This window comes from Nematocida major (genome assembly GCF_021653875.1).
Source record: "Nematocida major strain JUm2507 chromosome Unknown 2404, whole genome shotgun sequence".
Lineage (NCBI taxonomy): Eukaryota > Fungi > Microsporidia > Nematocida > Nematocida major.
This window is the reverse complement of record NW_025952937.1, coordinates 1-25813: the sequence shown is the minus strand read 5'-3', so window position 1 is coordinate 25813 and position 25813 is coordinate 1. Positions and strand designations below refer to the sequence as shown.

Genomic DNA, 25813 nt, shown 5'->3' with positions numbered 1-25813 from the left:
CACAGTCATTTGAATAGCCTTAGCACGCTTTGAAATTGGTTCTCCCCATGCCTTTTTGAAAGAGCCTCTTTGTATCGCTCCAGAGTCTCAGGCACATCGCCCCAGCAATCGCAGTACGGCCGGACAGCGCTGCTGTCTGTGTTTTCGGGGTCAGAGGCCACTGCATCGTATAGATTTTGAACCAGCCCGAGGCTATGGGCCTTTTTGCTGCATGCAAATGCAAGCCAAAGGATGTTAAGCGCGCGCCGGTCTTCTTCTCTGCTTTCCCCCTGCAAGGCCGCTGCAGCCTTGTGCGCGCAGTCCTCTCTGTTGTCCCGGAAAAGCCAGCCAAAAAGCTGCTCCATTGTAAACTCCATGTTCAATAGATCGCTCAGCCGCATAGGCGTGCCAACCACCGTGGCGTATTTTTGCATGAACTCTTCTGCCATGCCCGCGAGGGCAGCATACTCTTTGTGCATGACTACTTTGGAAAACGTTTCCCCAGCTTTAAATATCTGCGCTTTTCTCTTTTCAGAGAGCTTTATATTTGGATATGTCTGTGGCACGCAGAAGTCTCCTGCAAACACGGGCGCGGCCAGAAACGTATGCAGCGTGTCTTCATTTGCAAGGGAAACACTTCCCAGGATGTTGGAGACGAGCTGTGTGATTGGGTGGTTGGGCGGTCTTTTTTCGGCGTGCGTGCGGAAGAAAAGCGTGCAGTACTCCACTAGTGCTTCTTTGAAGTCCTGGCTGTCAATTTTCTGTAACATGAAAAGCCGATTTATGCTGGCGTCTTTCTGCGCGCTCTGCACCGCCTTCAAAAGGCTTTTCTGGCTCTTCTCGCTGCTTGGCTGCAGGCTTAAAATTGTTTGGTTTATATAGTGTGCAAGCAGCACCCCAAAGTGTGTGTTTGCCTTTTTTCTATAAACGCCTGCTGCGTCTGCAAAACACCGCAGCTCGCTTTCTGGGTGCATTTCTGATATATGCAGAAATTTGGCGCTAGAGTGCCGAAAGCGCAGATCCAGGACAATTCCGCGCACTGTTTTTTTGTACGTGTGCTTGATGTGGATTTCTCCAGAAAGGTCTGCTTTGTTGCTGCACGCGTCTGTGGCTTTGGCCAGGCTTCTGAAAGAAACCTCCACGTTTTTGTTTAGGGAGAGGTCGGCCAGCGTTTTTTTCGTGTATTTTTTTATTTCCTCAATGGTCGCGTTGCTTATGCGCTGTTTTGTGTTTACTTCCTCAATAAAAGCAGAAATAGTGTTTTTTTCGGAAACTGGCAAGCCCGCAACGTGCACAACCACCATCAAAAAGTTCAAGAGCCCCCAGCGAATCTCATTCTGCCTGTGCACGTAAACAATCCTCTTGCACGGCAGATCAGAGACCACCCGGTTCCAAGCGATCTGCACCTCCAGAGGCGTGGTTTCTAAGGGGGTTTTGTACGCGCTAAAAAACCACTGCAGGTCTGGAGACGCCCCGGGCATTGCATCCAGGCAGTACATGCTGGTGCTTGGGTTGTATGCAAGGCAGCAAAAAAGCGAATAAAGACTCATTTCGGCGCAGTTGCTGAAGCTGTTCAGATCGCCCGTTTCAAAGCTTCTAGTTTTTCGTATGTATATGGGAACTTTTTTGTATACAGGCATCTGGCATTCGTTTAAAAACGGAAACTTTTTTGTGGTTTCTAGCGCTCTCTGGAGTTCTTCCAGCGCGCTTATCGCGCATGTTTTGTCCTTGCGCGCAACGCAGGAGGAAAAAAGCTTTTTAAAGAGGCGCTCCAAGCACTCTAGTTCCTGTGGAGGCGCGCCCTGTGTCTTTTTTGCACATAAAAGGTCTGTAATCAGCTCGTGCACAATCGAAATGAAGCGGGCCCCGTCTTGCACGCTCTCTATAAAGTCAAAAATGTAGGCCTGTATGAGAAACTGCGGACTGTTCAGAAAGCTTCCTGTTGCAAGCTCCTCTAGGGTGCTGGGGTCGCAGCTCCTGAGTTTTCTGTTTGCTTTAAAAAACTGCACTGCATCCACTGCCTCATACTGCGAAACTACTTTTGTGCAGTTTTTTTGCAGGTCATATACAGGAACTTTTATGCTCAGAGAAAAAACAGGCGGGCCTATGCTCTGCTTTAGCACAATTTTATTTTGTGCGCACTCAATTGGCACGTCGGCTCCCTCACTCAGCAGCAAAAGAGCCGCAAGAATGTGGAGGGCGTGCGCGCGCACATGCTCTGCACGGAGGAAGCGGAGAAGAGAGTTTGCTCGCCCGGCCTCAATGGACAGGACTCCCGTGGCCGACGGGAACATTTTAATAAGCTGTCTGTGATACTGCGTCAAGTAATCCAGCTTACCCTTGTTGCTTTTGAACTTTGTGTGGCTGCTGGAGCTGTGCATGTATGCCCAATCTTTGACAGGCGTTCTCGTACACACATACACTTCAGAGCTTTCATCGCTGTCATCCAATCCTTCGACATCGATTGGCGCAAACTCCAAATGAACACTGTAGCTTGTCTGTATTTCCGGAGAAAAAAAGCGCTTGTTGTGCATAAACCCCTGCTGATGATATATGTATCCTCTGGTCAAGTTGAGCGGGCCCTCTGTGTTGGCAACCAACTCTGTGTCGCCTATTTTTGTTTTTTGCACGTTTAATATATCCCAAAAGGAAAGGCGGGCGCTAATAACCCCAAAAAAACACAGAACAAGCAATTTGATGTGTTCTTTCATGTGGCAAAGAAAAGTTTTATTCTTTTATAAACCAGCGTGTGGTTTGTGCAAATAAAATAGAGTCAGTTGGCTGCCCAAACAGTTTATTGGTGCGTGCAGGCGCGCGCATGTTTTCTTAAGCAGAAAAAAAAGCATACCACCCGCGGCGTTTCATAATAGTGCTTTCAGTGCTGTGCCATTGGTGTTTGCATGCGCCCAGCTTCATTGCCAATTGCAGACAAATCCAATGCGACAGCAAAAGGCGTGTGCAGCCGCATTGGGGTGAAAAATGCATGCGGTATATGCTTAAGCGGACAGAATGCAGTTTCTTCTGAGCATAACAAAGCAACTGCAGTCGGGTTGTCTGGGCGCAGCTTTTTCAACTGCTATCTGCTTAAGTTAAAGGGCAAAATGCGACGCTGATTGGTTGCGCTGCTTCTTTCTGCCAGAGCCCCAAAAAGCGCCATTGCATGCTGGAAACAGCAGTGTGCGTAGGAAATTATTCAATAAATCGAACTAGTTCCTGCTTCTTTCTGCCAGGCATAAGAGCCACAGATTGGCCCGCCAGCCCAGTGTCCAGAAGTGCTCTACTCATTCTGCATTTGGATACGCATTCATGAATAGTTCAAGCACACGCCTAAGCTTTTCCTCTCCTCCGCGTTGCAAAAGGATTTTTTTGTTTGCTTCTATAAAATGTATGGCACTCTGCATCTCCTCTGGCTCGTAAAAACACATCACTCGTGTCGGGTCCAGTGCGCCCGCAGGCTCCGTCTCTATAGAGGCGTAGACCTGCTTGATTTTTTCTAGCGGCCACACAGCTTTCTGTGTCAGCGCAGAGAAGAAAAACAGGCATAGAGAATTCTTCAGAATGCAGGCCTCCTCCCGCTCCTTCTCGCTCTCCACGTCCAGCAAAAGGTTGGAAAGCTCTTCAGCGTGCTGAAGAGAGTCTTCTGCAAACATACACAAAAACAAGCTCCGGACTTCTGGCTGGCTGTTAAGGAGGCTGCATAAAAAAAGAGGCTCGCCAGCTTCTTTTTTGTACTCCCGGAGATATTTCATGATGATTTCGGAAACGGTATACCCCATACTGAGCCCAGCCCGCTTTATGTCTATGAATAGGTCTGTGTATTTAAACATTTCTGAGATCTCAGGCTGCTGCAGACTGATCCGGTTCTGCACGCACGTCAGCAAGCCAGCGCACACGATTGTGTTTAGAAAGTTCGTCCGAATGGTATAGTCGCTGAGCTGAATGCTCCCCAGAATGTTTGAAACCAAGCGCGCAATTGGGTGGGACGTCCCCATGAAAACGCGATAATTCTGTGTGTATAGCACAAGAGCATTTACAAGCTCATCTTTGGGCAATGTGTCGCGAAGAGCCCCCCTCAAAAAAACACAGTTGACTTCTTTCCCATCGCTTCTAACCACAATGTGTGCAGATTCTATGATTCTCATGAGATTTTTTTCCTGCTTGTGGCGCCCAAGCGCCGCTCTATCGATGTACTCTGCAAAAAGATGCCAGGCAAAGGACTTTGGGCCCTTGTACGTGCTCAACAAGCCGGACAGCTGGAGGCGAGCTTCTCTTGGGACAGTATTCTTATCTGCCAGCAGAGAAACCAGAACTATATGGCCAACGAACTTTAAGCGCAAGCCCTGAGACACTGCGCTGCCGCCGTGCCGGTATTTCAAAGTGATCTCTCCATAGCATTCGGGGGCTCTGCCTTTTTTAGTGCTGATTCTAATACCTTCTAATGCCACCTCAAGCTGCTTGTTCACCGAAATAGAGCCCAAAAGATGCTGTATATACGTGCACATATATTCCATTGCCTTCTTCTTTGACCCATTGTTTCCCAACAGCTCCAAAAGCCGATTTAGATTCTGTTTCTCCGCCGGCAGTCTTCCAGATATCTGTGCAACCACATGCAGAATGTTTACTATTCCTGAGCACAGGTGGCTTCTTTCGGAGTTGGAGTACAAAATGTCTTTGCATGGAAGGCCCGACACAACCACACCCCACTGTTTAAGCACTTCTGGCGTGGTGTGCACGTTTGGGCTGACCTTGTCTGAGGAAAAGAACCGCCTCAACTCTTGGGCCGCCTCCTGGTCTGCAGCCTGTCCAATAACACGCTCTATGTCGTACTCTTGTGTTTCTGGATTGTATGCGAGGCAGCAAAGCAGCATGTATGCCCCGAACTCTACATAATTTTTAATGCACGTCGTGCTGAACTCGCCTTCTGCTTTATTGTATGTCGGCACATAAGCGCACGCAGGATTCATGTCCGGCGAGGAAAACGGGAACCACCTCAAGTCGCCCAGCGCTTTCTGCGCCCGCACTAAAGGCTGTAGCATCTTCATGGAGCTGGCTCTCTCTTTAGATGTAATAAAGCACCTACGGAGCACGCCCCTTTCTCTCTCGGTCAGCTCGGTTGCTGTTTCCAAGCTCTTTAAAATGCTGTATCCGCACTGCAGAAGGCATAACGCGCTCTCCTTGCTGTCTATGTACTCAAACACGTACGACTGGATCAAAAACTGCACGCTGTTTAAAAACTCGCCAGTTTCAAAGTCTTTTTGCGTGGTAGGCATAGGTTTGTTGCCTGCATAGGCTTGGAAGAAGCGTATGACTTTACAGGCTTCTTTTTGAGCATGCACATACTCTGGGTCCCTGCTGTCTATCGAAAACACTGCACACTCGCTAAGGGCTATAGGCCTATGTGTGCGCACAGACAAAGTGTACTGAAACTTGGCGTGGCTGCTCTTCCAGAACACAATGGCTGTGTCTATTGCCGTGATGGGCACACACACCCCTTCGCTCAGCAGCAGAAGCGACGCAAGCACATAGTGCGCCTGTTTCTTGCTGCAGCTGCCTTGAAGAAAGCTGAAAAATGAATTTTTGTGGGTTGGCTCAATGGACAGATCGAACCCATCCGCAGACGGAAACATGTGTATGAGCATGTTGTGATACTCCTCGGAGTAGCGTGCGCTCTCGTCGGCTACAACCGCGCCTGTGTTGCAATCCTGCGCATATGCCCGGTCGCTCTGTGCATTGCGCGTGTACACATAGTCGTTAACCATTGTTTCAGAATTGCCTTCAAAATTGTCTTCAAAAGTCAAACTGTACTCTGTCTCTATTTCCGGCGAAAAAAATCTTTTGTTGTACATGTATCCTTGCTGGGCATATACATACCCCCGCATAAAGTTGAAGGGCCCCTCCGGGTGCACAAACAGCCCGCTCTCTCCTATCTCAGTGTGTTGAATCTTCTGCAGGTCTTCAAACGAAACCCTTGCGCGTACGTTGTAAATAACCGCTGCATAAAGCAGAAAAGCCCATGCTCTCATATAACCAAAAAAAAATGCTCTGTTTTTATGCACGCCCTGATTGCAGCAGAAGCCTGCAGAGAGCGCAAGCCTAGCGCTCTAAACCCACACGCGCCCGGAGCACAGACAAAAGACGTGCGGCCATATGCTCGCGTTCACACCAGAACCCGTTCGATCTCTGAAGTTAAGCGCGTGACAGCTTTGATAGTACTGCGATGGGAGACCGCGTGGGAACACAGAGTGCTGCACTTTTTGTTTGGGCGAGGAGCAGGGATGCGCCTTTCAACTTAGCAGGCTACAGAGCAACCAAGCATGCAGGCACTCGGGTCTCTGGCGTGAGCTTTGTGCTGTAAAGATTCGGTGCCTGTGCGCTGCACCCCACTCGCCAAGAGGAGTTTGCTGCTTGGAATCTTGTGGAAGTCTGTTATTGTGATGGCTGGTGCTTGGATCCAGAGCAGCGCTTCAGTTTGTGCGTTGGCGTGCACAGAAAAAGACAGCTTTTTATTTGTTTGCGTGTGTGCAAGGGGTTTTTCTGCAGCTCGCACCAGCACGCTTGGGCAGCGTTTGTGCGTCTAAAGAAAGCCCGCGTTTTGTGCGCGGCACATTTCAGAGCTTCGGCAAGGCGCAAAGCCCGTCAAGCTGGCTGCGCTGTGGGATAAAAATTTCCAGTGCAGCAGCAGATGCCGCGTGCTTGAACAGCCCATAGGAGCTCGTGCCTGCCTAGTGTGAACTGAGGCCTTTGCAGAGAACGCCTGCGTTCGCACGGTCTCGGGCATCTTTGCGCATAGGCGGCCGCGTAAAGAACGCAAAAATGGCGCGCTTGCATGGCTGTGTGCGCGCCTTCAAGTGGGCCCAGCGCAGAAAGCATAAATTCTATAGGCTGGCCCTTTGGAGATAAAAATGCAATATTTTTTATTTTTTAGATACACATGGATATGCTACATGTTATGAAAGCCCCAGTAACGAAAAACCCATTCATTGCGATGTGCATGCTTGCCTTTATGGTACTAACTGTGTCTGTCGTTCATCTTATAGTTTTGATAACGCTGACTCCAAAGGATTATATGGGCGATCCAGACATGGACAGCTTCTATGAGGAGGAGCACACCTCGCACAGCTGACCTGGAACCGGCCTGCTTTTCTAGCGAAAAGCCACGCAAGCACTGCAAACACAAAAAGGCAGCCGGCGAGGAGCGTAAAATGTGGCTGCCTGGGGCTGGGCTGAAAGGTTACAAAGTTTAGAGGCAAGGCATGTAAACACAAGTCTGAAGTGTAGGAGACGCAAGCTTACATACATCAAGCAGAGCGCATGTGTCGCAAAAATCAAAACACATGCTCAGCGCAAGAGCCAATAAACCAGTACTTTGGGGACATGTATTTCTGGCAAACGGACAGCATATGCACACTCAGGCGGCTGCGCGCCTGCCCCTGCTTGGCATCTGCAAGGCGCGTGCTTTCTGGTTTTTTCTCTTAACCCATTTCATGCGAGAATGGGCTTGCCTGGGGGCTTCCAACCCTCAAGTTGGCGGCTACATTTAACCCGTATCTTTTAAAAAAACGTAGTCTTTCTTTTTCTTCTTCAGAGCACCCGCGCAAAAAGCATCCCTGCTCAATTCCCGCTGCTGGCAGGTCGGCCGCGCAGTAGGAATCCACGCATTGAGCACAAAAAGCAAAGCCAAACAAGGGAAACGCCTTGGCTGTAGGCAGCGTACATCCGCGGGCTTCTAAGAAAGCAGCTAGGAAAAACTCTCAAATCCTCTGCTTATGCGCTGCCGCATGCCAGCGTTGAGAAGCTAAACGCGGTGCCGTGGAATAAAACTGCACAGCTGCCTTCTGCAACATATGCTTTCAAGATACGAGACTCAACAATCGAAGCTACGCCATTTTTAAACAAAAATATTTTTAGGTACAATGAATAGCGTAACTCCCACTCGAACAGACCTATCTGAAAAAGCACACAAGAACCCTAAAGTAGCTCAGGAAAGCATTCCCCTTTTGTGCAAGAGCGAAACAGAAAACAAGGAGCCCAACACTTCTTCTGCAGATAATGAGACACCGGATGAAAGCTTACCTGAAACGCTCAAGATGGGGTTTTTCCTAAGCCATACGAAACTATATGCAAATTTGAAGAAAATAGCCTCTTTTGCAGCAAACAGAGAAAGCATAGAACAGTGCAGAAACGACGCTATAATCGGAGAGCTGTACTCTTTGGTGGCAAACACCGTCGAGATGGAAATAGACAGCGGGGATAAAGAGCTAGACGCGCGTATGCATGACATAGCGCTCTATCTCATTGAGGAAATCATTACCAAGAACAGCCTAAGCACCAACCGCCTTATGCCTGTGTTAACCAGTCTGTCTATAGAGCACATAGGAAACGCAAAAGTCGTTTACAAATCCCTACTATCCGCTGTAGAAGACATTCTCGACAATGGGTGCACCCGAAAAATGTTCAATGCCATAAAAGCCTGGTATACACATGTTTTGAAGAGCAGCTCCCGAGAAAGCGCGCTGCAGTATCTGCAGTATGCCCATAAAACCCTTGCGCGCAGGGCGTTTTTCTCTATATTTACCCTGGCTAAGCTAGAAGGCGACTTGAGCGCGCTGGTAGAGAGTGTGCAAAGATGCACAGAGCCCGGCATGCTGCTCCACCCAATAGACCTTTTTGAGAAAAACTCGCGCGGCGTGTACAACCTAGACGCTGCGCTGCTTCTTCTGCAGGAGTACAGAAGAGGCATTTTTCTGGGGTGCACAGAGCAGCTTGCAGAGAAGGCCCTGGGAATGCCAACGGAGCACAAGCGCCTTCTGCTGGCGCTGTACAATAGCTGGGGGAAGGTGTGCAATGTATACGAGATCCTAGAGGACTTGATCGACCCGAAAGGACAGCACATAAACATGCCCTATCTGATTTCCATGAGCAAAAAGGAGTCGCCCAACCCCAAGCGCATCATCCAGCCCCCAGAACAGTGCAATAGACACCACTGCATGAAGCTGGGAGTGCTCGAGTGGATCTGCAAAAAAGAAGAATGCAGTGAAAATATGAAGGCATATATGCTCGACTGCTTCCTTGACTTGGGGCGCATTGTTGGAATGCGCCTAGAAGACATACAGAGAAAGCACAAAGAAATCACAGACAGGATAATGGCCATGTACAACCAAAGTGGCAGAAAAAAAAGCCGGCGGATCGCAATTAAGCTAGAGAACTCTGACACAGACACCAGCGCATCTAGTTTCCAGCTGTTTTTCAATGACGATATTGTGGACGAGATGCTTGGAAATACACGCTGGCGGATAATCAAATGGACAGGCGCCCTTTTTATTGGTTTCTTGACTTTAATAATAATCATTATGCGCAATGATAAAGTGCAAACTGTGGAGAGCCTGGGCGGCCCTGCGCCTGACATAGTGGAGCATCCTAAGCTATAAAAGCCAGCGGCCTGTGCTGCGAGTCGAAACTCTGCACCGCGCCCGGCGCTTGTGCTTTCTGTTCTTTGAGCCTCCTGCTGATTTTTATGCACTCCACTTGCAAGAAGATGCGGGTTTCTCCTGCGCAAGCCGAGCACACGTCTGCAATGACGTCTTTGCGTTTGAAGCCTAGAGAAATAAACAAGGTTTTCTTTATTTTCTTGTACTACTTTGTTTCTTTGGCGCGCACATATTTTAGTATTTTCCTGTTTGATTCGCATACTGATTTGTTTTCCTATATACATCTATGCAGTGCGGGTTGTGTTCTTTAGGAAACAGCTTCATGCATATCAGCTCTTTGATTTCAACACACATGAGATAGGCTGCCACCGACACTACGCATGTCAGAAGAGCAGAAACAAGACTCTCTGCAAGTGGGCTGAGATACATTGTGAAAATAAAAATAAAATAAGATATATAGAATCTGCAGCCCTCACGCAAAAACATGTGACCAGAAAAACACTCCGCACGCAAGGCCTAGAACTCCTGCCCAGCCCGCTCTGTGTGCACATCTGTGCAGCATTTAAAAAACATCCTGCAAAACACGCCCGCAGTTCCTGAAGCTCTCTTCCAAAGCGCACTTGAAAAAGGCCCCCAAGCACACGGGCCGCCCCCTGCCACCTCAATTTTTTGTTTTATTGTCGTATGCCAGATAAAAGCCAGCAGGATTGAAAAGGCTGCAGCCTGTGCTAAAGCATGAAGGGCGCTAGCACTCTGCAGTCTGCAGGTGGCTCGCACAAAGCGGGTAGCCCATGCACTTTTCCCCGCTAGAAGCGCACGCCCATGCACACATCGGCAGCTCTCGGGCGTGTCCTTGCCGCAGGCCTTTATTCCACTATGCTGCTTTCAGCGCGTGCTCTGCCACGCATAATGGGCTTTCTGGGCATGGTTCGCTTGTCCAAAGAAATGAAGCCTATCCAGCACATTTTTTTATTATGAAGGACAAGGTAGACAAAGAGCCAGCACCGAGAAACACCATACTGTACGCGCCGAACGTCATAGGATATGTTCGGGCCATTCTTCTTCTTCTTTCAACCCTGTTTGAATCGCGGGGGTTTGTGCTTCTGTACAGCCTTTCGTATCTTCTAGACGCGCTAGACGGGCACATGGCACGGCGTCTGAAGCAGGAGTCTGAGCTTGGGTATATCCTGGATATGAGCATAGACAGGGCCTCGACAGGCGTGCTTCTGGTCCGCATATCTGCTGCATACCCGCACATCTCAACGATGCTTGGCCCATGCCTTGTGCTAGACATTGTTTCGCACATGTTCTGCGTTGCATGTCGGTTTCTCAAGAAAACATCGCACAAAGCGCATGGCGGTGGCGGAGCTATAGACAAAGTGCTGTCTGTGTACTATGCAAAGCCTGTGCTGTTTCTTGTGTGCCTAGGGGCCGAGGTGTTTCTGCTAAATGTTCTTTACTTTCACAGCATTTTTCTGCTTAAGGTGACTGGCGCAGTTTTTTTGTTTAAGCAGGCCACAAACATTCTTCAGCTCTACAAAGCGCTCTGCACGCTTGGCACAGAGTAGCACGCGGAATAGAAGCGCCTGCCGTGGGCATAACAGAGGGGCTGCTATATGCATGCCTTCTGTGTGCGCCTTTTCACCGCACTAGAGAACACGGCGCAGCCAGTAGGCGCCTTGCAGTTGCATGGTGCAGTGTGGATGTGTTTTCTGTAATGTTTCATTAAGTGTTTCTAAAGAGATGAAACATCATATACGCCTATATAACCCTGCCATGAGATGGCTTGGCAGCATGAAAAGAGCAATTGTAAGCGTGGTTCTGGGGTTTGTTGTGTGCATGTTTGTTTTGTGGCCAATATTTCTCAGCTTCAGAAATGGGGCAAATAAGTCTCTACGAATAAAGAAAGGCCGGCCTCTTGCCGGATGTATACCAGTGAAAGACGGAAAGCTTTTCATGATAAACGGAAGGGCCAAGAAGAAGTTTATCTTCCCGAAGGGCGGCATAGAAAAGGGCGAGGTTGGGTATTACACCGCAGGAAAAGAAGCAATTGAAGAGGCCGGGCTCATTGGAAGGATAGACAAAAAGCCTGCGTTTGTGCAGGACGGCGTGACATGGTATGTTTTGGAGGTGCAAAAAGTTTTGTCGGACTGGAAGGAAAAGCACGAGAGAATCCGGGTTATGATAGACCCACAGAGCGCGCTTGTGAACTCGGAGGTTCGGGCCATCACAAAAAATGTAATAAAGGCCTTCCTAAATGCAGAGAGCACCCGGAAAACCCCGCGCGTAAAAATCGCAAGCCTGGCAGCCTCTGACGAAGCCTCAGCGCAACACGAAGCCCTCCCACTGGGCGAAGAAGCAAGCTAAATAAAAATGTGTATTGTCTGATGGTACTAAAAGAGCACTTTATTCACCTATTCTTCTTTTTTAACCTTCATGTCTTTTTCTGGGATCTCTTCCAGGGACTCTGCAGGCTTTGTTGTCCGCCTTTTCTCGGCCCCTCCAATTATAAAGTTTCTTGAAAATGGCCTGAGCATTGACCACCCTGTGATATACTCAATGTACGGGGGGAAGAAGATGAAGTTCTTCACCGGATTCATTATGAGCATAATCATGGGCTGCGTGCTCTTACTGTACAAATGGATGGCCAAATGGATGGCTGCATTGTACAGCATTCGAGACATGTGCGAGTTGATAACCTTCAGGTCGTAGTCGTGCACAGTCATCTCTATTTCGGTCTCTTCCTCCTCATCCTCCGCTGGCTGCTTGGGGTCCTTGTTTTCGCGCGCAGGCTTGGACACAACAACATAGTCGTCAAAGGCAAACTTGATTTTTGTCTTCACGTTGTGCAGCTCCACTCGGCACTTGATTCTGTACGAAATCAGAAGGTCTATGCACATCGAAACCACAAAGGCAATCCGAACGTACAGCACGTGCTGCGTAAGAATTTCGTTCAGCTTGCCCTTGAAGGCGTACGAAAGTAGAATTGGAACCAAAAGGAAAAACCCCTCTGCTGCTTTATAGCTAATTTGCATGCGAATAAAAAAATATTTTATATTTAAAGAAATACGTTTATTTATGCTGTTGCTACTTTTTCTGCAATGCTCTTGAGGTACGAGTGCCCGGTTTGGGTCAGTTTTCTTCCTCCCATGCTCACCTTAGAAACAAGTTTAACATTTTCAAGAGATTGGAGTAGTCTTCTTACCAGACTCTTGGACCCTGACACGGTGTGTGATGGCTTGTGTCCGTTGTTCTTTGACCCTCCGTAGACGCGTGCAAACCACATAACTCCAAAGCCGTACTTGCTCTTCTCGGGGTTTGTCAGCTCCTCCATGTAAAGCTTTCTGAGCAGAGAGGCTGCTCTGATTTGGTACCAGTCCTCCTGGATTGGCGCCTGCTCTCTTCCGTGCCCGGTTTTGATGTGATCGGCCTCAACTGGCTTCTCTATTTTCTTCTCTTCCTTCAGAGCCTTTGATAGGGCATCTATGAATTTGGCTGGACAGATTTCTTCTACTTTCATCTGGGGCACTAAAATTAAAAAAATTTATGTTCTTCTCTGGTCGGCCAAACTGTGCAAAAGCAGAAGCAGAATTTTGCGGACAAGGCCTGCCTTTTTCTGCCATATGTACGCGCCCCTGCCTGCCAGCATCTGTGCTGCGCCTGCGGCCAGGCTGCGTGCCCCAAAGCAGGCAAGTTGCGCATACTGCTTGCGCACGCCCCAAGCCATCCAGGGCGCGCCCAATGTAAGTTCTCCTTGCACAGCACATGCAGATAGAAAAGTGGCATTGAAGAATCTGCTGGCGCAGCCTGACCTGCATTGGCTCTTGGACAGGCTCTAATGGTATGCTTGCAAGTGAACCCCTGTGTGTTTATTGTGTGCAATTCGGGCCTACCGGGCCTCCGCGCCTAGTGTGCACGCTATCGGTTCTTTCCAGCCTTCTGCGGCACGCTTTTGTGCAGCCTTATTTGCTTTTCTTTTTTGTGGTCTGGGCCTGCAGAATGATAGACACCACCATCAGCACTCCAATGTATGCATACTCTTCGTTTAGCGAAATGTCGCTCTCCTTCACACAGGTGGTGTAGCTTAGAACCAGGCTAGGAATAGTAAGCCCTATGTTTAGCACCTCAGACGCCGGCAAAAGGATCAGCAGCGCTCCATAGAACCCAAATGTTAGTATGAGCATGTATCGGGTTATTCGCTTGTACAGAATCCTGTTCAGTATAAAGGAGCCGACCAAAAGAATGACTAGAAGAGATATTTTTCTCATTCCAGACAAGGCAACTATCTTCTCTTGCATGAGAAAATACCCAAGCGCGTATATAAACCCCAGAAAAACAACTGTTCTCAGCGCTGTGTTTATGGCCCAGCATATAACAGAAGAAAGAAAAAGACACACAAGCCCGCACGCCGCCAGCCTAAACCTCTCGTGCAGTATGTATGGCTTAATCCACTCGAGTTTCTCCGAGCTCAGCGCATCTAGGAACACGTGGCTGTCAAACAGCTTCTGCACATACTGCGTGTATATGTGTTTGAACGCGTGTATGCTGGTTATTATGAAAATGTTGAACAGCTGGTGCCTTATTCCAAACATAACCATGTTGCAGCCCAGCATGAAGCTGAGCAGAAGAAACCAAGGAGCATATTTTTCATCAAATAAGTCAAGCAAATTTCCCCTTTCGTTCGCACTGCTATTTTGTGCTAGCTTCTTTACAATTTCTTCGTACTTCTTGGAAATAGTTTGAAAAAAGCCCCTTTTTACGCTCTCTATCTTGTCCTTCTTGTTTTCGTGCGTGTGCACTTTTTGTTTCTGCCTCTTTGGCCTTTCTGCCGTCCTCTTGTCTTTTGCAGCATCTAGAGCTTCGCTGTTTAAAACCACTCCCTCTGTATTCCCCTCTAAAATCTTTTCTAATGTGATTTCTGTTTCCACAGAAGGGACATGCTCGCTTTCCATGGAGTATTCATCCGCTTTTAGGAACATATTGGCGCGCACAGTGGACAGATATAAACCGCACGTAACTAAAACTATTTGCAACTTCATGCCACTTGTTTCTAAAATTTTTTGCATATAACATATGATGAGTTTTTAATGATTAGTTAGCAGGAAACACGCCTTTCTAAGCCAGCCCGCATGGGCATGGGCATGGGCCTGTGCCTGTCTATGCGCATGTCCTGCCTTGCACCGGGTCTTTTGGCATGGGCCATCGCATGCATGACCTGCCCACAGTGCGCCGGATATGCTCATATGAAATCATGTGCTGATAAAAAGCAAAGAATATCGCCAGATCCACATTTTCGAGCCCCATTTGACTGCTAGCTTGCAAGCTTAAAAAGCGTGCGAGCTCTTTGTCTTACATTCAGACGCCACTGCATGGAAGCCCAAGAACACGCAGAGGCTGCTTCTTCGCAGAGCGAATGCCGGGGTCTGCTGCAGCACCCCAGAAACAAGCTAGAGTTCTCTGAGGGCAGAGCAAAAAGCGCAGCTACTATTCCATTATTGGGCGGCATGCTGCTGTGTGCTTGCATTGTTTCTTCGGAAGCTTTGTGCCAAGTGAGTGATCTTGGCCGTCATTGTGTACCATCAGACTCGGATTGCCAATTTTATTTTTACATTGCAAGTAAAGACGCAAGCAAGTGTGCCTCAGCAGAATAGCTGGCAATCGCATAGAAGTATTCGGTGCGCTGTGTATGGGCATGCTCTGCAGCGCCGCCAGGCCAGGACAGTGTGGCTTTTCCATGGTCTTGGCCCGCGCGCCCAGCAAAAAGCAGGCCATACTGGTCGCTTGCAGAGAAGGAGCCGCACACATAAAGCCATGCATTACGCAGCCTTCGGCCACCTCCACACATATTGTGTAGACCGCCTGCAACTGTTTCTAAAAACTCGCCTGTTCTTGCTGCACAAAAATGGCTCTGGCTGAACCGCCTGGGTTTGCTGGCTTTGCGCAGAGCTCTATGCAGGGCAGGCTCTTCCTGTGCTCTCCATAGAAAGAGCCATTTTCTCAAGGTAGATGCAGGCGCACAGACACAGAGCGCATAAAGGGCATGTAAAAACATGCATCTGCCTGGGCTTGCAGAGATTCTCTTGGGTTTCTTCGAACTTTGCGCATGCGCGCAAACACGTGCAATTTTCAGAATTAATCCTGTACAAAAAGAGAAGACAGTGCGAGTTTTTTACACTTTTATTTTTGTTTATTTTTGTGCCTGCCCAGGCCCAGTGTAAAGAAAACATGCTTGTATTTATTAGCTTATGCCTCTATCTCTGAGCCAGGGATGAACACCACGCCTTCGGACAAGGAAACCTTACACACATCAAAGTGCCCTCGCGAAATTACATCGGGATCGTTCACTGCGTTTTTAAAGGCTAGGATGCCCAATGAAAGAAGCTCGTTGTCTGGCATTTCTGAAATGCTTTCGCCGTGCGGCTCCAAAATAGTCCGGGCCGACTGCGCGCGAGACCCTATGCATGACCCGAAGCAGGGAATGAGCTCTCCTGTTGGACCCATCTCAAACACCTCTATCTTGTCCTTGTCCACTCCAGCAAGAATCACAGAAATGCCAGAGGCCCTTCGCCCGTACCTCATTATTTCAAGCGCGTTTTCAAACTGCTTGTCTTCAAGAAGCTGCGCAACCGGGGGAGACGAGCCCTGCATGTACTTTGCATACTGTATCTGGTCCCTCAAGTCGTTTCCAAACCTCACCCCGTCGTTTGTTATGCCCGAGTACACGTATACAAGGTTGTCGTCCAGCTGCTTTATCTTGGTCTGGCCGTCTGTCAGCTTGTCGTTTTTGCTGGTTCTTTGCGATATAACCACTGCCATGTTTTTGTTTCGCAGTGCCACACAGGAGCTCCCGTGCTCGGTTGACCTGATGACTCCCTCAATCGGAAGTATCTTCCCTTCGGGCGTAAACATGCAGAAATAGTTGTACCTTTCGTTGCTCCTCGACATGCAAAAACAAAAAAACAAATAGTTAATATTTCATTTATTTTTATTAAGAACGGAAAGCCATAAGAAATGCAGTCAGAATCCGTGGAAAGAAAGTATTTGGAAAACGACGATCTTCTAAATGTAAGAGTGCTCCAACGAAATCTGGTGTATGCAGTAGGTATTCCCGTGGAATTTGCTAGAGAGGACTTGCTTCGGTCAAAGAGCCTATTTGGCGGATTTGGCGAGATAGTCAAGATTGTGCTAAGCAAGAGAAAAGAGATAAAGCCTGACAAAAGCTGCGAGGGGGGTTTTAGTGCATACATCACATATTTGAGGGAGGAGTATGCAGTGGAGGCCATTCGAGAAATGGATGGCTTTAGGCTAGGAGAAAAAGCCGTTCGCTGCACGTTCGGGACAACAAAGTACTGTTCGTTTTTTCTGCGAAAAATCAAATGCAGCAACGAGGGATGCCTGTACTTGCACGAAAAGGGAAGAGACGAAGATTCCTTTGCGCGGGACCAGATGTTTGTGCTAAAAACGAAAATAGAGAAGATCATAGAGGAAAGAAAACCTCAGGAAAAGGAGCCGTTTGTTGAGCCGAAACACCCTACAAGCGAACCTGAGAACATAGAGGGGCTTTCCGCCCTGTTTACATTCAAGCCTGAGCAAATTTCTGCCCAGAAGCACTATGAAACCTGCCAGTTCAATCCATTTTATAGAAGAACTGTTGAGGAAATGCATGAATTACCGGAGGTTGCAGCAAGAAGCATATGTGCAAAAAAATAGAGAACACACTAATAAATAGAAGATTAAAATAATTTGTGTGTTTATGAAAGCGTGGACGCATGAAGTGTACTCCGGCAAAAAGGCGCTTGACGATGTGGACGTCCGGGGAAAAAGGATATTTCTGCGGGTTGACTACAACGTCCCCATTGTGGACGGGGCAATAATAGATAACGCAAAGATTGCGAAGAGCATTCCAACCATTCACTTTCTTCTGCGAGAAGGCGCTGCCAGCATAGTCATTGGGTCCCATCTGGGGAGGCCCGCGTGCGACGAAGACCCCGAGAGCAGCCCGCAGGACAGAAGCATGCTTCCAGTGCTGCAAGAGCTCAACCAGTGCCTTGCGCGCGAGGGAGTGCCTGTGCAGTTTGTGTTTGAGCACATGAAAAGAGCTAAAACGCACAACAAATGGGTGCTTGTGCAGAACCTGCGGAGCTTGAAGGTAGAAAAAGACAGATGCGACAAAAAAAGCAAGGCTCTTTTTGACTCTTTCATCCGCGAGAACTGCGACCTGATGGTGAACGACGCGTTTGCAGTTCTCCATCGGGCCGACTATTCCGTGGTGGACGTAAATCTGGAGAAGGTCGCAGGAACGCTAATAGACTCAGAAATGCAGGGCATAAGCCTGCTGCTGGGGAAGACAAAGCCCATCCAGGACCACTCTCCGCTGAACAGCGTAAACAAAAGAGAAATAGAGAAGTTCATTCGGGTTGGAAAGGACACAAAAAACTTCCAAGCACAGGAAAACAAGCCAATCGACCTGCTGATTATCGGCGGGTGCAAGCTAGAAGATAAAATACAGCTTGTCAAGAACCTTGCCAAGATAGCATCAAACATCTTTCTGGGCGGGCTGCTCGCTGTGCCTCTTCTGCAGAGACCCATCGCCCCGCAAACAGAAAGCCTTATAGAGAGCATCATATATGAGGGCGTGTCGCTCTTCTACCCCGCAGACTATGTTTTGGACGACCAAACCGTTATATGCGAAAAAAAGGCCTGCGAGAGCACGGGCCGGATAAAGGACATCGGCCCCGAAACGGAAGAAAAGCTAAAAGAGCTGATTTCGCAGAGCAAGTGCATTTTCTGGAATGGGACGCTTGGACAGGCAGAGATTAAAGAGTTTTCGCACGGCACAAACGCCGCTTTGGAGGCCATCAGACGCAGGAAGCACGCGCTGGTCGAAAAAGGCGAGCGCACAATGATATGTGCAGGCGGCGGAGACACCGGGGGATACATAAACGCAAACGGGCACGCAGACTCCTTCGACCTTGTATTCACAGGGGGCGGCGCGACTTTGTCCGCCTTGCAGGGGGATATACTTCCTGGAGTGCAGGCGCTAAGCGACAGAAAGTAAACGCGCCCTGTCTTTATGCAGCCAGAAGCCCCTGCCAAGCGGAACCCCGGCGCTGGAAACAGCCCGGCTCTGTAAATGCTTCCCAGGCAGCGTTCCAGAAGCAGCCCTTGCATTTTCTTCCGCACTGTTTTTCAGGCATGCAACACACATTTTTCTGCAGCCTTTCTAAATGCAAAACGGCGCGCAGCGCATGCAAATGTAAAAATAAACAGCTTAAAATATTTCAGCAATTCTGAAGACATTACATTCTAAACGCATTTAATTTATTCTGAAAACATTCCAAGCGAACCCAAAAACCAAACAGTTGGCCCGCCCGAGCAATAAGCAAAGCGAGCATGTCCGCTGCTCTAATGGGGCAGCGCTTTGCGCGCCCCGGCGCTTGGACACTCTGCACGGCAAGCAGCTTGATACAAATATTCGCTAGTGTGCAATGTGAGCATGCAAATCGCTACGCTCTTCTCCAAAAAGGACTATTTTTACATGTTCCTGCACCTCGTGCGCAGAGACGTCCTTTGTGAATTCTAGGAGAGACTCGCTATACAGCTGACACAGCTTGTTTCGCACAGACTCTTCCCACATTGCAAATCTATTCTTTTCCTTCTCCTCTTTCAGGCTCACGGCCTCCGCATACGCGCCCGAAGGGTTTATAATGGAAACGGCCTTTTCCACCACGCTTTCTGTGTGCCGCAGCAGATTCTGCGCCTCTGTGTACAAAAAACTGCCTTCGTCGTTCTCCTCAAAGGCCTGGCTGCAGATCTGCACAACTGCCGAGCGCAATTCCCTGGCCGACTTTATGTAGGAAAGCTTTCCCTCTAAGACGGAAAGATTTTTTTCCTCAGGATACGTCCAAAATGCGTTAAACGAGTCGGCACTGCGAATCTTGTCGAATAATTTTCTAATATTCATAGCAAAAATAAATACGAAAATGCTTTATTCAATATTTTTCGCCTGTGGCCAAGAGGACCAGCCCGGCCATGACCTCCTCTTCATCGGATGAGTTTTTTTTGGTTCGATCAGCACTTACGTTTTGTATGGTCTGTAGAGGAATATTCCATCGCTGCAGGGGAGGACGCCCTTCACTATAATACATCTGTTTTGTTTTTAAAAGTTCGTTATATGCTGATTGTGCCAGCGCATTCAGCAGACTGTCGTTTCTCTGAGCAGGAATAAAAACAGAAGAGGTTCTTCTGCGGGGACAGCTGCTCTCCAGCCCGTCCTCGTTGAAAAACTTTCTGCTCTCTCGAAACTCCGCGTGCGCGCTAATAAAGTCTCCGGACACACTATTCGCTCTTTTTGCTTTCAGAACCTTCTTTTGCATGCTGCTGTTCCAATGGTTTTTTATGGCGTTGTCTGTTCTACCTGGAAGGTGCTTCGCAATGTCTGACCATTTGTTTCCATACTTGCTGTGCAAAGAAAGAATGATGCTGTCCTCCTCCGACGTAAATGGAGTTTTTATTATGTTTGGGTCCAAGTGGTTGTGCCACCTTTCTCTGCACTGCTTTCCTACTCTCCCCCCTAGCTTCTTTGCTATGTAGGTCCACCTTTTTGGCCCAAACGCCTTAACAAGAGTCCGGAGCTTTTCATCTTCTTCTCTTGTCCACGGTCCCTTCACCTGCATTTCTTCTTTTTCTTGAGGCATACTCTTTGCCTTCTTTCCTTTATAGTGGTTGTCATGTTCGTCCATATGAACGGGTTATCAACAAATAAAAAAAGCTAGAAATATAAGTTGTGATGCAGTTGAATGGCGCACTAAATGATGAAATTTAATTGGTCACTTCTATTTTATAAAAGGCCATATGCTGACAAAGAGCGCCTAGACCTCAGCACAAAAAAATGCCCAATGGGCTTGCGCTGAACATCTTCCGCAAGAAAGCGCAGCATGCAGAACTTGGGCGAAGCCTGACTTTTCGAGCGCGGAAGAGCTATTGCACCAAAGAAACCCCTTTGTTTGGAAGAAAACAACCTAAGCAGAAAGACATGTACACAAACAAAGCAGGTGCCACTTTTTGAACAGTGTAAACAAACGCGCAAACAAACAGAAATCCCAGCCAGAAAGCAGGCACACCTCGCGCCACCGCCAATATGCCCAGAAAGGCAAGTGAGAAATAAGGGGCTGCGCAAATATTAAAAATCCAATTAGAAAAATTGGTGCTGCGCGCCCAAGTGTATGCACAGAAGCTGCATTTGCAGAAAAACGAACTGCGCTACGCACGCATGGCAAGCACGCAGCAGGCTCTCGAGGCGGCCAAGCTACGCCTGAGCAAGTCCACGAAGGCGTGCCAAGCCTTTTCTGGGCAATCGCCCTTGCAATGCCAGTGTGTCCGGGCGGCATGGCAGCCTGCTCAGACTTCTGGCTTGCCCAAGCGCGCTGTTCTGTAAGCTCGGCCGGCGCACCCCCTTGTAGACTGTGTAACTATTGCTAATTTATTGTTTTTGCAAGCAAACTCTGCCCGCCTTGTGGAAATAAAATTCTCAGTATGCTTTTAACCTTCCGACATCCCAAATTGATTTGGCAGGCTCCAAAAACATCTGCTGCGATCTTTTTCTTTTGGCGCTGGCTCGCGAGTTGTGGCAAATTTCTACCGCACGCTGCTTGTTAATATCGGTATGCGTCGCTCTTATACGGCCCCTCAACAGGCACGCTCATGTATGAGGACTGCGCGGGCGTGAGCTTTGTCAGCGCATGGCCCATCCCCAGCAGATGCATTCGTGCAATCTCCTCGTCCTCCTTTCTTGTAAGGAAAAGCACGTTTCCTCGGCTCTCAGCGCTTGCCTTGAACTCTGTCCACAGGCGCATGACAGCAAGCACCTGGCACGAGAAGCTTGTGCTCATCACAAAGCTTGAGTGGCCTGTGGCGCACCCCAGGTTCACCAAGCGCCCCTCTGCAAGAAGAACCAGGGACTTGCCGTTTGGCATAAGAATCCGCTCTGCGTTGTTCCCCATGCTGATCCGCTTCTCTGCGTGTGCGTATATCCACTCGACATCTATCTCCACGTTGAAGTGCCCAATGTTGCACAGAACTGCCATGTGCTTCATCTTTTGGATGGTTTCGCCCGTGAGGATGTCCCGGTTTCCTGTTGCTGTCACCCAAATGTCGACGTCTCCCGCCACCTGCTCGACTTGCCTTATCTGGTACCCCTCCATGGCCGCCTGCATGGCACATATTGGGTCGACTTCTGAAATTGTCACAACCGCGCCCATCCTAGACATGGCCTGCGCACAGCCCTTGCCCACGTCTCCAAACCCGCACACGTGCACTCTTTTTCCAGCAATCATCCCGTCCGTGGCTCTTTTTATCCCGTCGGTAAGAGACTCTCTGCACCCGTATATGTTGTCAAACTTGCTCTTCATCACGCTTTCGTTGATGCAAATCGCGGGGATCTGCAGAACGCCTCTCTTGTGCATGCTCTGGAGAATGTGCGTGCCGGTCGTTGTTTGCTCTGTTTGGCCTATTATCCCAGAGAGAAGGTGGCTGTACTCTGTGTGGAGAAGGTTTGTCAAGTCGCCTCCATCGTCTATTACAATGTTTGGGCCGTTTTCCCACTTGGAAAGCACTGCCTGCAAGCACCACTTGTACTCCTCGTCGGTTTCCCCCTTCCACGCATATATGCTCAGGCCCCTCTGCGCCAAAGCAGCTGCGGCCTTGTCTTCCGTGCTAAGAATGTTTGAGGAGCACCACGCAACATCTGCCCCCATGTCCACCAAAAGCTCGATCATGGCGGCGGTCTGCACTGTCATATGCAGGCACCCGGATATCCTTGCCCCCCTCAGCGGCTTTTCTTCGGCGTATTTGTTTCGCAAGTACGCTATCCCAGGCATTTCGTTTTTTGCAAACAGAATAGCTTCTTCTCCTTCTTCAGACAGCTCCAGCTTCTTTACTTTGTATTTGGGAAAGACTTGTGTTTCTGTGCTCATTTTTGGTGTGCTAATAAAAAAATTTCACTCTGAAACACGTTCTTATATGCATATCTTTCCTCTGTGACAGCACATGAAAGCAAGAGCAACCGCGTGGAAAGAGCTCATGTACAACCCGATGCAGGAAGACTTTGACAAAATGAAGCGCTCGTGCATCCCGCCCGAGGCGCTCCAGAACATTGAAGTGGACATTGAGCGATCAGTGCACGCCGAGCACGCCCCAATGGGCGCCTTGGGCCAAGAGGTGCGGAAATACAGCGCGCCCGAAAGAAAAAAGGAGCTAAAGGAAGTGCTTGTTGCGTTTGCAAAGTACAATAGCTCGATCGAGTACTGCCAGGGCCTCTCCTACTATGCAGCATTTCTCTTGCACTTCTACACCGCGGAAGAGTCTTTTTCCATACTGTGCCGCACAATACAAAAGAACCGGATAGAAAGGCTGTTTGACAAAAAGCTGTCCCTGGTGGCAAAGGTGCTCAGCGTGCACGAAAGAGTCCTTAACCTGACGCTTCCCGAAACCATAAGAAAAAGCGTCCAGAAAATCAGCAACAGCACGCACGACTACTCTGCAGGGTGGTACCTTACCCTGTTTTCGCGTCTCTCCCCGGCAGTGTATGCAATCATTCTGGACCTCTTCTACGCGCGCGGGTTTCCGGTTTTGTTTCATGCTGCTTCAGCACTCGTAGAGGTTGGCCATAGAGCATACATAACTGAAAGAATAAAAGAGCCAGACCAAAGAATGCAAATACTCTTCAAGCTGGCCGAGTACCCAATACCAGAAAAAGAGTTTGCCGAAACCATGCACAGGAACATACAAATGGTCAGCCTCCAGACCATTGAGCATATGCTGTCAGAAATCGAGCAGCCTGAGTAACGCGCAGGCCTTCCCTGCGCCCTGTCTAGCAACCTTTCAGCCCGGGGGCTTGCCCTGATACCAGGAAAGCGCCCATATTTCAGGAAGCCACGGGCGCATGCACATTATACAGCAGTTCAGCACGCACGCCTAAAGCAGGTTTTTTTAAATAAAAGACAGCAATAAGCAATCTGCATGCCTGAAAAGTCTCTAAAAACGTTGCTGCTGTGCAAATACATGCTTTTTGTGTGTGCTAAAGCCCAGCAGTTTTTGAAACATGCCGGACGAACACACTGTTTCTGCCGCTTAGAAATAAACTGCGCATGGCCAAGAAAGAAGGTCTCTTTGCTGTTTTAAAGAAACTGCATCAGATACCACTTTCTTTGCGTTCTGCCTGGGCTATGCTTTCTCGCTACGCTCTCCTCTGCTGGATGCTATTTTTGTGTGTGTTTTTTAAGCCGTACACATTTACATTTGCGCGCATGCCCAGAGGGCTAGAATAAAACCAAGTCAAAAATGAAAATTCAAGCGTATGGATTTATAATTTGCCTTTGCAGAAATATGAACAGAGCTGGGCAGAAACCCGAAAAAGCCATTCTTTTGTAATGGAAATGCCCATGCGCCAGTTGGCAGGGCTGCAATATCGGAAGAACCATCTGGGTCTAAGGCTGGTTTCTGGCTTTGGACATGTCTAGATGCTTTAGTGCATTTTCTTCGAAATATTCCATTTATTTCTTTACTGCTGCATAGGACAAAGACAGCAATGCAAGCTCGCCGCAGATAGGACGAGCATCTATCTAATCATCATGCTTCGGAGACAGAATTGAGTGCAAACATAAACCCATCCACATAATCTGTAGTGCTGTTGTATGCTGAAAGCATAGATACTCAGGATTGGCTATTGCTCAATACGATAAGAGAAGTGGCTTTCTTACCCACACATCCGAGCAATCCGATTTGCTCTATTTAAACAGGCCAAAAGGAACAAAAGACAGAGTTTCACTTGGCACTTCCCGTATTGCAACTGATGTTTACGCTCCCTCCTGCGGAGTTTCCCCTTTTACAGGCGCAGTGCAAGGAAGCAGCTGGCCGTGGAAATAAAGCGCGCGGCGGAAAGTTTCACAGACACTTTCTAGGAATGGTGCTATTCAACAGAGATGCAAAGTGTGCAGTGCGCAGACTGTCCGCTTTCGGGCACTGCGCATGTGAGCACGCGAAAATAAACAGCAGCTATGTAAAAGATGCGCGCTCTTATGTGCAGTCGGCCCAAAGGCTCGCTTTGTATTTATGGCGCAGCACAAATATTTTTATGCATTTTCCTGCGATTAGAAGCACGCGAGACACCGTGGCGAGCATCATAGAGGTGTACTGCAGAGACCGAAACATAGTACTGTCCAAGGATAGAAAAAAGGCGCTGGTGGAATATCTGCTGCCATACACGAAGCTGTCCCTCTATATTCCGTCCACGCACGAGATAAAAACGCTTTCCAGGGCTGCTCTGTGCCCAGAGAGCCACTGCAAAGTGGAGAAGCTGCTGCTGAAGAGCACCCCTGAGGTGAGAAAGGCGGTGTACTTTCTGTTCAAGCTGAAAGAAACATCTGGCGCAGCTGCAGAAAGCGAGTGCGCCGTTGACCCCGAGGAGACCGCGCTCGGGGCCGTGAAGAATGCCAGCATCGGGGTGTACATGTCGTGGTTTAGAGAAATAGCAGACGGAAAAGGGAGGCTTCTCAAAAAGAAAATTCTGCCCGGACTCTTTGACATAGCGCATGAGGTGTGTGCAGCAGGCGAAGCATACGCGAGCTTGAATGCGCTGTGCAGCAAGCACAGCAAAGCATGCGAAAACGTGTTCTACGAGGCTTTGCGGGAAGAGCTGGGCGCGTACAGGAATGCGATATACTCAGAGCCTGTCGACAGCCTTTTTTCTTTCTATGTGAAGCACGCAGGAAAAATGAAGTGGCTGCACAGGATGCTGCACTTGGCGCAGGAGGTTTCCTCCCTCCCAGAGAATTGCGGCCCGCAGATTGTGCAGTTTGCAGAGAAGATGAAAGCGTCGCCGTGGACACAGGAGCTGGCGCAGAAGATTCTGAGGGCGTACAAGGTGCCGCTTTCAGACAGCCTCGTGAAGTGGATGCAGGGGGAAAGAACGGAGTCCCTGTTCATCCAGGAAGAAGCTGTGCTGTGGGGCACGCCCGCGCTGGGGGAGAGCGAGATTCCTGTGTGCATACCTGCTGGAAGCGCCAGAAGAATCGTGTATGCCGGAAGAGTGAAGAGGCTGCTGCACCTTCTGGGGGACAGAGGCGCGCTGTGCTTGGAAGACGCGCCGAGCGAGGGCGTGTTTGACGAGAAGTGGGTGCTGGAGGTGTACGAGAGGGCGAAGGAGCATGTGAAGCTCCGACTGTTTTCCGAGTTTGGGGTGCACAGACACTTCAAAATGATCCGCGACGTGTTTTTCCTTTTCAGAAGCGACTTTGCGCGCGAGTTGCTGGACGCGGTCGAGGGCGAGGAAATAAGCCCGGGAGTGGTTGACGAGGTTCTTGCGCGGTGCTTCGGGGAGGAGGTTGCACAGTTTGTGGACGTGTGCG

General features: G+C 48.9%; 16 protein-coding genes across 16 annotated transcripts; 7 read left to right on the top strand and 9 right to left on the bottom strand.

The window, feature by feature from the left end:
* Positions 1–5: 5 nt before the first annotated feature.
* On the bottom strand, positions 6–2690 carry NEMAJ01_1997 (uncharacterized protein; the record flags this gene model as incomplete). The annotated part of the gene is made up of 1 exon (XM_047915835.1): positions 6–2690. One exon carries the CDS (start codon positions 2688–2690, stop codon positions 6–8), a length of 2685 nt encoding a protein of 894 aa, XP_047771792.1.
* Positions 2691–3260: 570 nt separating this feature from the next.
* On the bottom strand, positions 3261–6002 carry NEMAJ01_1996 (uncharacterized protein; the record flags this gene model as incomplete). Its single annotated transcript, XM_047915834.1, has 1 exon — positions 3261–6002. The coding sequence occupies one exon, from the start codon at positions 6000–6002 to the stop codon at positions 3261–3263; it is 2742 nt and encodes a 913-aa protein (XP_047771791.1).
* Positions 6003–7892: 1890 nt separating this feature from the next.
* Positions 7893–9407, top strand: NEMAJ01_1995 (uncharacterized protein; the record flags this gene model as incomplete). Its single annotated transcript, XM_047915833.1, has 1 exon — positions 7893–9407. The coding sequence occupies one exon, from the start codon at positions 7893–7895 to the stop codon at positions 9405–9407; it is 1515 nt and encodes a 504-aa protein (XP_047771790.1).
* A 974-nt stretch (positions 9408–10381) lies between these two features.
* On the top strand, positions 10382–10975 carry NEMAJ01_1994 (CDP-diacylglycerol--inositol 3-phosphatidyltransferase; the record flags this gene model as incomplete). The annotated part of the gene is made up of 1 exon (XM_047915832.1): positions 10382–10975. One exon carries the CDS (start codon positions 10382–10384, stop codon positions 10973–10975), a length of 594 nt encoding a protein of 197 aa, XP_047771789.1.
* Positions 10976–11150: 175 nt separating this feature from the next.
* Positions 11151–11774, top strand: NEMAJ01_1993 (uncharacterized protein; the record flags this gene model as incomplete). Its single annotated transcript, XM_047915831.1, has 1 exon — positions 11151–11774. The coding sequence occupies one exon, from the start codon at positions 11151–11153 to the stop codon at positions 11772–11774; it is 624 nt and encodes a 207-aa protein (XP_047771788.1).
* A 47-nt stretch (positions 11775–11821) lies between these two features.
* Positions 11822–12442, bottom strand: NEMAJ01_1992 (uncharacterized protein; the record flags this gene model as incomplete). The annotated part of the gene is made up of 1 exon (XM_047915830.1): positions 11822–12442. One exon carries the CDS (start codon positions 12440–12442, stop codon positions 11822–11824), a length of 621 nt encoding a protein of 206 aa, XP_047771787.1.
* Positions 12443–12483: 41 nt separating this feature from the next.
* Positions 12484–12927, bottom strand: NEMAJ01_1991 (small subunit ribosomal protein S19e; the record flags this gene model as incomplete). The annotated part of the gene is made up of 1 exon (XM_047915829.1): positions 12484–12927. The coding sequence occupies one exon, from the start codon at positions 12925–12927 to the stop codon at positions 12484–12486; it is 444 nt and encodes a 147-aa protein (XP_047771786.1).
* Positions 12928–13369: 442 nt separating this feature from the next.
* NEMAJ01_1990 (uncharacterized protein) lies at positions 13370–14446 on the bottom strand (the record flags this gene model as incomplete). The annotated part of the gene is made up of 1 exon (XM_047915828.1): positions 13370–14446. The coding sequence occupies one exon, from the start codon at positions 14444–14446 to the stop codon at positions 13370–13372; it is 1077 nt and encodes a 358-aa protein (XP_047771785.1).
* Positions 14447–15650: 1204 nt separating this feature from the next.
* Positions 15651–16352, bottom strand: NEMAJ01_1989 (20S proteasome subunit alpha 6; the record flags this gene model as incomplete). The annotated part of the gene is made up of 1 exon (XM_047915827.1): positions 15651–16352. The coding sequence occupies one exon, from the start codon at positions 16350–16352 to the stop codon at positions 15651–15653; it is 702 nt and encodes a 233-aa protein (XP_047771784.1).
* Positions 16353–16418: 66 nt separating this feature from the next.
* NEMAJ01_1988 (CCR4-NOT transcription complex subunit 4) lies at positions 16419–17117 on the top strand (the record flags this gene model as incomplete). The annotated part of the gene is made up of 1 exon (XM_047915826.1): positions 16419–17117. The coding sequence occupies one exon, from the start codon at positions 16419–16421 to the stop codon at positions 17115–17117; it is 699 nt and encodes a 232-aa protein (XP_047771783.1).
* A 43-nt stretch (positions 17118–17160) lies between these two features.
* Positions 17161–18465, top strand: NEMAJ01_1987 (phosphoglycerate kinase; the record flags this gene model as incomplete). The annotated part of the gene is made up of 1 exon (XM_047915825.1): positions 17161–18465. The coding sequence occupies one exon, from the start codon at positions 17161–17163 to the stop codon at positions 18463–18465; it is 1305 nt and encodes a 434-aa protein (XP_047771782.1).
* Positions 18466–18885: 420 nt separating this feature from the next.
* On the bottom strand, positions 18886–19371 carry NEMAJ01_1986 (uncharacterized protein; the record flags this gene model as incomplete). Its single annotated transcript, XM_047915824.1, has 1 exon — positions 18886–19371. The coding sequence occupies one exon, from the start codon at positions 19369–19371 to the stop codon at positions 18886–18888; it is 486 nt and encodes a 161-aa protein (XP_047771781.1).
* Positions 19372–19399: 28 nt separating this feature from the next.
* NEMAJ01_1985 (uncharacterized protein) lies at positions 19400–20149 on the bottom strand (the record flags this gene model as incomplete). The annotated part of the gene is made up of 1 exon (XM_047915823.1): positions 19400–20149. The coding sequence occupies one exon, from the start codon at positions 20147–20149 to the stop codon at positions 19400–19402; it is 750 nt and encodes a 249-aa protein (XP_047771780.1).
* Positions 20150–21061: 912 nt separating this feature from the next.
* Positions 21062–22381, bottom strand: NEMAJ01_1984 (adenosylhomocysteinase; the record flags this gene model as incomplete). The annotated part of the gene is made up of 1 exon (XM_047915822.1): positions 21062–22381. One exon carries the CDS (start codon positions 22379–22381, stop codon positions 21062–21064), a length of 1320 nt encoding a protein of 439 aa, XP_047771779.1.
* A 73-nt stretch (positions 22382–22454) lies between these two features.
* Positions 22455–23252, top strand: NEMAJ01_1983 (uncharacterized protein; the record flags this gene model as incomplete). Its single annotated transcript, XM_047915821.1, has 1 exon — positions 22455–23252. One exon carries the CDS (start codon positions 22455–22457, stop codon positions 23250–23252), a length of 798 nt encoding a protein of 265 aa, XP_047771778.1.
* A 1288-nt stretch (positions 23253–24540) lies between these two features.
* NEMAJ01_1982 (uncharacterized protein) lies at positions 24541–25813 on the top strand (the record flags this gene model as incomplete). The annotated part of the gene is made up of 1 exon (XM_047915820.1): positions 24541–25813. A coding segment is annotated over one exon (1273 nt), but the record flags the coding sequence as incomplete, so codon positions are not given.